The 12,522-nt window shown below is 48.1% G+C and overlaps 1 protein-coding gene across 2 annotated transcripts; it reads right to left on the bottom strand.

Moving 5' to 3' along the window:
- Window positions 1–406: 406 nt before the first annotated feature.
- Window positions 407–9,528, bottom strand: LOC110563362 (immunity-related GTPase family M protein 2-like). 2 transcript variants are annotated; one of them, XM_021660420.2, is made up of 3 exons: window positions 9,210–9,527; window positions 7,298–7,339; window positions 407–2,427 (listed from the first exon to the last, which is right to left on the bottom strand). In XM_021660420.2, exons 2-3 carry the CDS (start codon window positions 7,310–7,312, stop codon window positions 1,249–1,251), a joined length of 1,194 nt encoding a protein of 397 aa, XP_021516095.1. In that variant the 5' UTR covers window positions 7,313–7,339; window positions 9,210–9,527; the 3' UTR covers window positions 407–1,248. The 2 variants fall into 2 exon arrangements, with proteins under 2 accessions (XP_021516095.1, XP_021516096.1); XM_021660421.2 differs by lacking the exon at window positions 7,298–7,339 and having other exon boundaries at window positions 9,210–9,528.
- Between the last annotated feature and the right edge of the window lie 2,994 nt (window positions 9,529–12,522).

Genomic DNA, 12,522 nt, shown 5'->3' on the forward strand with positions numbered 1-12,522 from the left:
TGTAAGTTTTCCTTTACCTGAAACTTGCTGAATACCAGGTTGGCCTTGAGCTCAGATATCTGCTTGCCTCTGTCTCCTAGGATTAAAGGTGTGTCTGTATTTTAGCCAGATCACACAGACCTGGAAGGTCTTTGGGTGTGATCTCTTGCCAGAACAGCCATGTTCTTAATTAAAATTCTTCTTCACTTCCTGGAGGAAATAGCACGAAAGCAGGCATGCTGGAGTGGGGGGGGGGTTTATTTAGGGTTCTGTCAAGAAGGTGAAGGGAAAGAAAGGGCATAGGTCTGAGGCAGTTAAAGAGGTGGGCTGGCAGCACGGTGGCATCTACCAAGAGTGGGACTGAAACAAAGGAACATATATGACAGAACATGGAACAGCATTGTAAATAAACACAAAACACACAAACTGAGTGAAATAGGAAAGCTTTATGTGAAAGAGAGAAGGGTCAGTGTGGTGTGTGGGGGTGCAGCCTGCAGAGTTAGGGGTGGCTGAAGAAGTTCAAGTCCAATATGAGACTGTGGAAGCACAGAGTGGGAGGGGCCACGGCTAGACATGGCACCACTGAAGCCAATGAAGACAGTTTTGGACACTCAGAATTCTTCCATTCAGCACCCTGTGAATCCCATTACCAGTGATAACCAGGGTTAATTCCCCTCTACACAACCAGAGGAGAGGTCAAAGAACCGGCCCCTACTAGCCATGCTCTTCAGACAATAGCCAAAAAACATGCTCGTCTTCATTTTTTTTTTTTTAATGGTTTTTTTGAGACAGGGTTTCTCTGTTTAACAGTCTTGTCTGCCCTGGACTTTCTTTGTAAACCAGGCTGGTCTCGAACTCACAAGAGATCTGCCTGCCTCTGCCTCCCGAACGCTGGGATGAAAGGCATGTGCTGCCACTGCCCAGCCCTCTTCCTTAAGGAATGCTCCTTCTCCCGAGACAGGGAAGAAGAGAGGGGGAGAGAGAGAGAGATGAGAAAATCAAGAAAAACTATATTAATTGTAGGTGCTAAGGTGACTATGTGTCAAACATGAAATTCTGTGCAACCAGAAAAAGGAAATTTCTCTTATATTGGAATTCCAGACAGTTCCGTTAATAAAATTAAACAAATGGTATAAAGTAAAATCCATTATAGTGTTTCATGAGGGGGATACCCATTAAAAAAGTTGACCTATAAACGTCAAGGAACTTGAAACCTACAGGATGGGTTAGCTCAACTGGAGGGACACTTAGGGAGCTGGGGAGAGGGCCTCAGTTGTCTGGACCTTCCAGAGGACGGTTAGTGGAGTCTTCCAGGATTTTCCACAGAATGTTTTTGGTTTTCTTAGCAACCTCATCAAGCACTTGTCTTTGTCTCTGTTGGCTGTGTGTAGGTGAAAGGCCAGAAAAGCATTTTGAGAGCATCTTGTTTACACCTGTAAGCAAAAGCTGGGCTCCAGAGTGAAGCCAGCAAGTCATTGGCCAGCCACCTTGTTGATCCTGGAACTGCATGGCAAGAGATTCATCATCCACGCCAAAGCTTTTTTCGAAGGCTTTCTGACTCTCTTCCACATTATCTGGATTGGAGATTCCAAAATCCTTGCATAGATTGTCTGCATCCATGCTCCTAATGGATTTCACTCTCTCATTAATAGCCTCCTTACCGATATGGAAAAGGGTTCCTAAGAGGCCATCCTTCCTGATGTTGAAGAGGTCTTTTTGTAGTGTCTCCCTAAGCTCTGGGAAGTCATGTGACAAAGGATTCATGTGGGAGAGCAGGAATATGGGCGGCTCCTTCACCTGCTCCTTCTGGAGATTCTCCTGGATATTCCTTCGGATGCTCTGCAGTAGCTGGGCTTCAGAGAGGGCACTCATGCTGAGGTCCCTGTCCAGCTTGGTCCAGACAACGTAGAACCTCTTCTCCATCTCCTGCACAGCTTTGGCCAGCTTCACGTGATTCGAGCTGAACTGCTCAGACGCGACGATGATGAAAAGTTTGTAGGTGTTGAACTGCATCTCCTCCATGTAGTCCTTGATGCTCTGGGCTGTGGCCCCTGTGCCGGGCAGGTCCCACAGCTCCACGTTGGGAAAGCTGGAGGAGGAATAACAGGCCGGTACTTGGGTGGTCCTCACCACCCCGGTGGGAGCTGAATCCACCTCCTCATGTCCAATGCCTCTAATGGCATTGATGAAGGAAGACATGCCATTGCCAGAGTCCCCGGTCACAGCGATTTTCACTGTTTTTCTTGATGTCTTCTGTACGAGCTCCTTGACCACAGAGGCTACTTCCTCCCATTTCCCTCCTGCCACGGCAGCCTTCATACTCTCGATGACTTCTACAGATAAAATATTGCTATCTTTGTGAATCAATACAGCATCGGAGAAGCATGGCAATCGTTTATCCTTGAGGGACCCATCTGCCTCTTCCATGTTGGATGGCAATGGAGCAACCTGCAGATACATCAGGAAGGAAGTTAGGACAGCTGTGAACATGGGCACCCACAGGAAGCACTGTTCCTTGCCCGGGCTTTCAGATCCATGGCTAATCCTACACCAAGACCTGCTGATCACCCACGGAGCTAGCTGAGCCCTCCTGTACGTGAGCATATTCTTGGAAGGCAAGGACAGCTCTGCAGCTGTTACTGCAACACTAGAGCCCAAAGTTAAGCACTGGAATGTCAGGCAGGTCTCTTACTGGGTACACATGTCCATACTCCCTCCCTCCCCGTTGCCAGGACTACCCAGAGGAAGCGTATGCAGAGCAGGGAACGGCTTATGCCAGCTCCCCATCCAGAGGCCCCACAAGTCCTCATTTCACTTATCCTATATGAATGGCTGTTTGTTCTAGTTGCACACTGAAAAGTGTTTTTCCTTTCCCCAGTGACACTCATTAGCAACGGCCTAAGGAATACATTACTACGCTTCAACAGCAAAGCCACATGCTTTCCAAATAATCTCATCAGGGGCTGGAGAGATGGCTCGGTGGCTAAGAGCACTGCTCTTGTAGAAAACCTGGGCTCGGCTCCCAGCACCCACACGGTGGCTCACAACCACTTGTAACTCCAGTTCCAGGGATTCCAAAGCCCTCTTCTGGACTCCAAAAGTACTGGTATGCACATTGCACATACAGACACTCAAGAACACATACACATAAAATAAATATTAAAAAATACAATAATTCCATCAATTTTAAGTTAGCATGTGGGTTGTCTGTTACCACTGCTGCTATTCTTATTAACATACAGATTGAAATTCTTCTTTTCTTCTGTGTTGCCCTGGCAATCCTAGAATTTGATCTGTAGACCAGGCCTGCCTCGAACTCACAGAGATCTGCCTGCCTCTGCCTCCCGAGTGCTGGGATTAAAGTCACGCACCACCACCTCCCAGCCATGTTTCTTTTTTAATGTTTTATTAGCATATATATTTTTGTTTGTTTGTTTTGAGTCAGTGTTTCTCTGGGTATCCCTGTCTATTCTGGAACTTGCTCTGTACCAGGCTGTCCTTGAATTCAGAGATTCACTTGCCTCTGACTCCTGAATGTTGGGATTAAAAGTGTACCCCTCCACACTCAGAATTTTTAGTATGTGTTGATGATCCATAATACTGGGTTTTATTACGGCATTTTTACTATCTTCTCCCCTACCCCTGTTTCTAGAACTCCTCTTTCTAATGATCTCTTTCCTCTTCCCAACCTGTCCCATTTGTACTTTGTTTTTATTTTATTTTTTTAGTTTTGGTTTTGTTGTTGTTGTTCTGTGTTTCAATCAGTTTCATTTGACTGTTTACTAAACCATGAGTGAGAACTGGTCTACAGCAGCACGTGTAGCTAATCAGTGGCTACAGGACTGAAGAAAATGCCCCTCCTTCCTTCATCAGCCATTAATTAACTGTGCAGAAATCCTCAGGGAGGAGTGTGAGCTCACCATACTCTCCATGACAAAATGCCAACAGTCATGTGGTGACCGGGCACAAGTAACTACAGGTGCAAGAAATTCAAAATAGCAACAGCCATGTCATGTCCAGAAGTCAGCATTTCAGACACACACACACACACACACACACACACACACACACACGATTCCTGCAGTTTTTACATGCTTCCCATCTCTTCTTCTAAGTTATTCCTCCAGCCATGGACAAGATGACATAAAGATATAGATATTCCGATTATAATGGGGCATTCAATCATGTTTCCATTCTTGACTAAATCTTTGTCATGAGATCGAATGTATTTCGTGGGGACAGGATTGGGAAAGACAATTTATCAACACCAAGGATGGAGGATGGAGGGGTTGGAGAGATGGCTCAGGGGTTAAGAGCACTTTTTGCTCTTCTGTAAAATGTGAGCTGGATTCCCAGCACCCGTATCAGGTGGCTCACAACCTCCTGTAACTCCATTTCCAGAGCATCTGACACCATCTTCTGGTCTCCTGAGGTGCTGCACAAATATGCATATACTCTAAACAGATACATAATTAAAAACAATAAAAAGCTGGGCATGGTAGTGCATGCATTTAGTCCCAGTACTGAGAGGCAGAGGCAAGAATATGTCTATGGGTTCCAGGCCAGACAACAATGGCTGCATAGTGAGATTTTTCTCAAAAAAAGAAAAGAAAAATTAAATACTTTTTAAAAGATGGAGGACAACGTGGAATGCAGAAACCCCATACAAGGCACTTATAGGTAAGCAAAAAAAAAAAAAAAAAAAAAAACACCTTTCACAGCCTAGAGTGTTGGCCTTCTGGAGTAGATATATAAGTGTGAGGACAAGACTCCAACCATTTCACAGGGTCTCACCAAATCTTGAGATGCAAGATAGCAGCATTCACCTTATCCCGATGCTCTTAGACAATAGCCCTATGTGGGACAGGCGTGTACAATGCCAGCTGTGAACGGCTGCTGTGCCCCTTTCCCTTGACATTTTATTTGTGTGTGTGAAAGACCACAAGCATTTGAAATGCGACACCATATATTCGAGAAGTTTCCTGTGGGTCTCACATAGCTGCTCAGTCCTTCAAGGAGCTCCCTGAGAGCTGGGCGGTGGTGGCACATGCCTTTGATCTCAGCACTTGGGAGGCAGAGACAGGCGGATCTCTGAGTTCAAGGCCAGCGTGGTCTACAGGACTACACAGAGAAACCCTGTCACAAAAAACCAAATAGATAAATAGATTTAATTAATTAATTAATTAATTAAAAGGGGCTCCCTGCCAAATAAATAGGCAGAGAGACAGACAGACAGACAGATAGACAGACAGACAGACAGACAGACAGACAGACAGATAGATAGATAGATAGAAAAGGGGTTCCCTGCCAGATGTAGTCATAGGGTCCCATAAAATGACTAGATTTCCCAGGTATCCACCCTGGAAATCTAGGGCTCTTGTCTGGGGAAGGTGCTTCTCAGGCATCCTTGAGTCTTTTGGTGCAGGTTTTTGCCCTCCATGTTCCCAGTGGGAGCATCCTCTGCCTCCCTTGCCCATCTTCTGGGAGGGGCTGTCCTGCCTGTGACACAGCCCTGCTCCGCCTGCTCCTCTGCTCGTCAATCCGGAGAGCCTGGCTTCACTCTCCTCATGGAAGGCGTGGACTGACACCCCCTCCTGAGTCTCCAGAGGTGCCAGCTCCGTGAGCTGTGGGCAACTTCCTAAGTCCCCACTTTTCTGAAGTTTTGCCAATTAGTTCCTTTTCACGTTCCTGTAGAGGTGTTTGTGTGGACAGCCTCGGGAACCGTGGTGCAGATGCTGTCAAGGCCTTGTGAGCCTATCAGACTTCCGCCTGGAGTTCAAGTGGCCCCATGGTTCCCTATTTGAGGGCCCTGTTCTATTTATAACTGGGCACCTTTGGTTTACCCCTTGGCACACGGGTCAGATATCCAAGAGTATGAGGAACAGACCTTTCTGGCTTCTAAAGGGAGCCTAACAAGGAAATTCACAGGCAGGGACAGCCAGGCCTGGGAGGAGGGCCAGACCCTGAAAGTGAAGACTCAAGAATCTCCTAACATGCCGGGCGGTGGTGGGGCACGTCTGTGATCCCAGCACTCAGGAGGCAGAGGCTGGTGGATCGCTGTGAGTTCTCAGCCAGCCTGGTCTACAGAGTGAGTCCAGGACAGCCAAGGCAGCACAGAGAAACCCTGTCTTGGAAAAAAAAAAAAAAAAAGAAAAGAAAAGAAAAGAAAAGAAAAGAAAAGAAAAGAAAAGAAAGGCCCTAGAGAGATAGCTCAGCGGTTAAGAGCACTTACTATTCTTCCAGAGGACCCAGGTTCAATTCTCAGCACCCTTCTAGCAGCTCACAACTGTCTATAACTCCAAGATCCAACACCCTCACACAGACATACATGCAGATAAAATACCAATGCACATAAAATAAAAATAAGTTTTAAAAAAAGAGTCTAACTTACTCACAGAAAGAGCTGCATGTCCTAGAAACCAAGGCATGCTCACACATGCATGCAATGAATGCTCGTGTCCACACACACACACTCGCAAGTGGGTGAGAAGCTGTGTCATATGGTTCTCCTAGGCTACATGTTCAGCTGACCTGCATTTTATTTTACTTATTTATTTGGTTTATTTATATTTGGTTTTTTTTTTTTTTTTATTTTTTGAGATACACTCTCTCTACACAGCTCTGGCTGTTTTGGGACTTACTACGTAGACCAGGCTGACCTCAAACTCAGAGATCCGCCTGTCTCTGCCTCCTGAATGCTGGGATTAAAGGCATGTGTCACCACATCCAGAAACTTGTGTTTTTTTATAGTCATTCCAATTGCATAACTTTAGTAAAATGTTCCTAATAACCCACGAAGATTTCATGACTTTTTATTTATTTTTGTTTTATGTGCATTGGTGTTTTGCCTGTATGTGTCTGTGTGAGAGGGTTTGATCCTCTGGAACTGGAGTTTCACACAGTTGTTAGTTGCTATTTGGGAGCTGGGAATTGAGCCTGGGTCTTTTGGAAGAGTAGCCAGTGCTCTTAATCCCTGAGCCATCTCTCCAGCCCATGTAACTTGTTTGTTCCTTTGTTTGTTTGTTTTGAGACAGGGTTTCTCTGTGTTGCCCTGGACTCCAGCTGGCATGGATCTGCCTGCCTCTGCCTCCCCAAATGCTGGGACTAAAGCACCCGCATGACCAGCTGATTCCATGACTTAAGTGAAACAAAAACCATGGGTAATATGGGGAGTGACGCCCTCTAAGCACCTGCAATGGTCAATTTCAGCTGTCAGCGCGACTGGATTAAAGCATGCACAGGGCATTAGTGAGGCACACGTTTAAGCATGCGCGTCAGGGTACTTCCCGAGAGAATCACCTGACGGTGCAAGACTCACCCTGCACAAAGGCATCACCACCTCCTGGGTTGGAGTCCGGAACTGGATTAAAAAGACAAAGAAATAAAGCTGAGTACCAGTGTCAGCCTCTCTTTGGCCGTAACACAGTGGCCTGCCGGCACCTGACTCACGCCTCTTTGGCCACACCTCCTTCACTAAGGTGGACTGTACCCTTGCTAACCGAGAGCCAAAATAAGCCCTTCTTCCCTTAAGTTGCTTCCCATCAGGAATTTTGCCACAGCAAAGAGAAGGGTAATGAAGACTGACCTTATCCATATGTGAAAATGCCATAATGCATATTCAGGCTGGAGAGATAGCTTAGCTTAGCAGTCAGGAGCACTGGTTGCTCTTCCAGAGGTCCTGAGTTCAAGTCCCAGCAACCACATGGTGGCTCACAACCATCTATAATGGGATCTGATGCCTTCTGTCATACAATCACACATACAAATAGAGCACTCAAATACATAAACAAATAAATTTCGTTACTACATTTATTTATTTATATGTGTTGGAGGTGTGCCAAGCATGCCAGGTGCCCTTGTAGAAGTTAGAGGACAGCTGTGGAAGTCAGTTCTCTCTTTCTACCTTGTGGGTCCTTGGGATCAAACTCGGGTTGTCAGGCTTGGGGACAATCACTTTTACCCACTAAGGGAGCAATACAGCCCACAACCCATTATTTTATGTAATTATTATAGACTAATGAAAAGCACATATCTAATATAGCCCGTGTCAGTCTAAATCTATGTCACCTTGAACTGACTCTTCTGCCCCGACTTCCCAAGTGCCAGGCTCACGTGTGTGAACCACGTCACCCAGCTAAATCATACAAATATTGGGGGAAAACACACTTATGAAGAGATTGCCTATACAGGACCCCGTGTAGTTCATTCCTCACTCGGGGACCCAGAGCCTCCATGAAAGGGGCTTCCAGAGATGCGGGAACCAGCCTAGACTAGTTATGGATCGGAGCTGTCAAGGACTTTCCTGAACACAGAGCCTGCTGGCCCCTCAGCTCCACTTTGTTCTTCAGTCTCCTCACCATTAGGCGGGGACACTGGGACTTTCCAGTGCTATTGATTGCATGGTCAGTGGAAACAACCTTGAACCCAGCATGCAATGCTCTAGGTGTTTAGAGCAACCACCTCACACACACACCTACGCACACACCGTAATGATCTGTGAAGGACCGAGCTGGGTACTGTGGGGTGCCAGTTTCTCTAATGCAGATGAAATAGTTTAACTGTTTTTGTCTTGTTTTGGTTTGTTTTTCAGAGTTTGTTCGGTAGTTGGTTGATTGGTTCGGTTTGGTTGGTTTGATTTCGGTTCTGGTTGGTTTGTTTTAAATGGGCCCATGAGATAGCCTAACAAGTAAACATACCAACCACCGAGGCTGATACCGTGAGTGCGGTTGTGGGAGGAGATAATCAACTCTGCAAGTCATCCCCTGACTTTCACACACACGCAGACACAGAGACACACTCAAGAAATAATTCTTTTTTTAAATAACTGAACCGAGTTATACAAAAAGTTTCTCTAGGAACTCAGTCTTTCAAGCGCCAGTCTCCCTGGGCTCTGAATAAGGAACCAATGTGTTTACCCGGTTTTTGCCTGTGGGAAGCTCTGATCCTGGGCTCTGGCCAGTGGCTGAGAGACTGAGTAAAATCCCACCCACTTTCTCTAAACCAGGCCCCATCAGAAGACCCACAAAGCCAGGGATGCCCAGGGAGCATTGCCTCTCTACAATGGTGGGTTGGAAGGACTTGATGCAGCCAAAACACCAGGCACTCTGTGGTCCTGAAGACAGTCAGGGAGGGTGCCTGCTGCCCGAGGTCCCAAGACGACACCTGACCCCAGACTCTCCTGCCCTGAGCAGGTTTATAGGTCAAGCCCCACTTAGGAGCCCCTCACCTACCTGCTCAGAAGCCTTACAAAACTGCAATCCAGGCCCGGGATGGTCAGGAGGGAGAGAATCGAGGTGTGGGGGCCCAAGGGTCCTCCTGGAGAGAGCGAGGAGGGGAGAGGGGAGCAGCTGAAGGGCAGCCTGAGCTCCTGGGTTTCTTCTCAGGCTCTCTACCCTGGCTCGACCCTGCCTGCCTCCCCAAAGGGGAGGGGCCTGCTGCCAGAACAGCTTTCAGTTTCATTTCCTGGAAATGGTTGGTTTTCAGGATTCAGCTGCACAGACTTCACATTCTCCTTCGGGAGAGGGGAGGAGCTCTGCCTGATGGCCGGCTTAGAGGTCAGGAGTCTGCTCAGGCTCCGCGTCGTCCGCGTCGTCCAAACTGCAGTCGCCTGGTCTGACCCTGCTGCCTCCCTGAGCTCTTTCTTGCTCAGATGATGACATCTAACCCTGGCTAATGCCCACCTTCGACCCAGTGCACCCCAGCACTTAGACAGCTGCAGCCTTAGGGGAAACTGTTCCAGGCGGCTGCTGCCCCTACTTGCTGTTCACTGTCCCTCTCACCCACTCAGCTCAGTACATGCCTCCCTCCACCAGGGAACCCTTCCAGTCTAACTAACTCCAGAATCTGGTGTACTACCTCCGGCTCTGTGTCTTCTCACCTCTGATTCCTTAGAGTTGAGGAGATAAGGTACCTGGCTCACCCTTGCCCTTATCACATGATCAGTTGCCATGGTGCTAGGGAATGTCTTTCTTCAGAAAGTAATAATAATAATAATTTCCTGGGTCACAGGCCAGCCAGAACAGGTCTGGGGCTTTCAGGGCAAGGCTGGTAAATGATAAATGCCAGATCCGGAGGGTATCCTGTGGCCCACATGTGGGATGACTTACCTTCTATTCGCCCCTGGCTTCCTGTTCCCTCGGTCTCAGTCTGTGGGCTGCTCTGAGCTCCTCCAAGCCCCTGCCTTGCTGGTCCAACAGATAGAGAGGTGCTCCTAGCAGCCACACACTTCACCCTCCCCTCCAGCTCTCAGCCTGGGGTTCCCTCCAGGAGACAGCCGCCCTGTCCCCGAGACCCTCTTAACAACTCCTCTGCTGCTTCCCGGGTACAGCCTCCGGAGCACCAGCCCAGCACGTCAGGGTCTGTGGTCGGCCTGCTTACTCGGGTCAGCATCTCCTCCCTCACACCTACCCAAGTAGTTCACCTTTACGCGCGTGCCTTGAACCCAAAGTAGGTCAACTGAGTCACCAGAAAATATTAAAAGCAGAGGCGTGAGACTGACTCCGCAGTGATTGCTCCTGTCTGTGAGGTCCTGCAGAGCTCTTTAACCTGTCCCACAGATCTCACTTCTTCATTCTGATCTGGGAGCAACCGATGGGCATACTTCCTAGTGAGTTTCATTAATCTACGTAATGAATATGTGTTAATAATTAGAGCTGGGCTGTGCCTCAGGTGGCAAAGAACTTAGCTAGCATGGACCATGTAAACCTGGGACGACGCCTCTAGCACTCTGGAGGCAGAGGCAGTTGAGTCTCTGAGTTTCAGGACAGCATGGTCTACACAGCAAGAATTAGGTGCAAAAACCACATCTCAAAAAGAACAACAAAATTCATCAGGGAGGGTGCTGCACGCATCTCATCTCGGCACACAGGACGAGGTATGGGCAGAAGGACCAGGAATTTGAGACCATCTGATTAGTCAGCAGGAGGCCAGCCTGGGATACAAGAGCCTGTATGTACACACATGCCTCTGCATGCTCACACACACACACACACACCACACCCCTCTATCCGAGGTTGGGGGTAGCTGGAGAAACGCCTCAGCTGTGACAGCACCTACTTGCTCTTCTAGAGAACCTGAGTTCAGTTCTCAGCAGTCATGACAGTCAGCTCACAGCCGCCTGTAACTATGCAGACGACCTCTGAAGGCACCCATACATACATGGCACACAAAGACACGTATGCATCAATGAAGTAATTCTTCTTTTTTTTAAAAAAAAAAAAGTCTATGTAGGGCATTAGTAGCCAGGAGAAAGGGCAGAAAAATGTCAGGGTGACACAAACTAAGCAAAACAGAAACGTAACAGGGTGACAGAGCAGTTTACTTTTGGCTGCTTTGAGGAGAAACTGTGGGTGCCAATAAGAGTTACGAAATCCTGTGTGCCTGGGTGAGCAAACAGTAGAGGGACAAAGCTAGAAAAGGACAAAATCACCCCAGGCTGCTAAATGTGCTTTGGTTTTAGGCAACAGTGAGGGATGGACAGGAATCCTCCTGAGGAAGTCCACCTCAACCCAAGAGGACTGCCCTGCGCCACTGTTCACAGCCAGCAAGACATACTAGACTGGAGGTTGGGCTGGGCCTGTCCCTGAACCAGAGGGCACAGCTGTATGCACCACCCGTTGTGCTCTGTGTGAGGTTATGAACACTCAGTGATGGCTGAGGTCATAGCGCAAATAAGCGTCCCTGCCTTGTCGAGGGACACACTGGACCCAGACTCCCCAGTACTCTCAGAGTGGGGAGGGTGAGGAGGATTCTGCCTCACTGGTTGACCAGGAGGGTGCCGGTTCTGGAGTGGATCTGCTGGCGCTTGGAAGAAGCTGTCTTGAAGTGGAGGGAAGCCCAGACCAGCTTTACTTCAAGGTACAGACACACTGATTGCAGAGGCCTCCTGGAAAATGGGTATGGAAGCAGCCAAGAGGACCCAGGCAAAACGGAATGGGTGTGGCCAGCCCTGCTTGTGGGGAGTATGGAACAAGAAACCCAGCCGCCCACTGGGTCCATCGTGGCTGCAGGAGGATACAGAACCTGGAGAGGCCTCAACACCTCCACACAGATCTGCACACTAAGTTTGTTAGTTGAGTTGCTCATCTCAAGGGTCATAGCTAGGGCTACACCTTGACCACCTCCCATATCACACCAAGTTGATCCAGACACGATACAAAAGATCGTGAACCTAGAAAAACAGATGATCTTATACTGAGAGAAACATCACTGTGGGGGAACTCTCAAGATTTAGAAATTTCCTGCTTTGTTGATGGAGTCAGGGCCGCAAGGAAGCAGAATGCCCCTTGTGCAGGCAGATTGGCAACCCTGTTTGGGATTATATACGCCTTCTCCATAGGTCAGCAGTCCTGCTTTTGGCAGTTGGGGTACTCGGACCACTCCGTGTGGTTTAAGGATATATGCTGTAGTTGCTTACAGTCAAAACTGGAAGCAACCCAGACACCCAGGACCAGGAGACTTGATAAATATGTGGTGGAGTGAGTCCACTGTGACATGCTACAGGCGTGGAGAAACGAAAGGGTTTGGCTGGGGAGATAGCTGTGA

The sequence above is a fragment of the Meriones unguiculatus genome, chromosome 11, assembly GCF_030254825.1.
Source record: "Meriones unguiculatus strain TT.TT164.6M chromosome 11, Bangor_MerUng_6.1, whole genome shotgun sequence".
Classification (NCBI taxonomy): Eukaryota; Metazoa; Chordata; class Mammalia; order Rodentia; family Muridae; genus Meriones; species Meriones unguiculatus.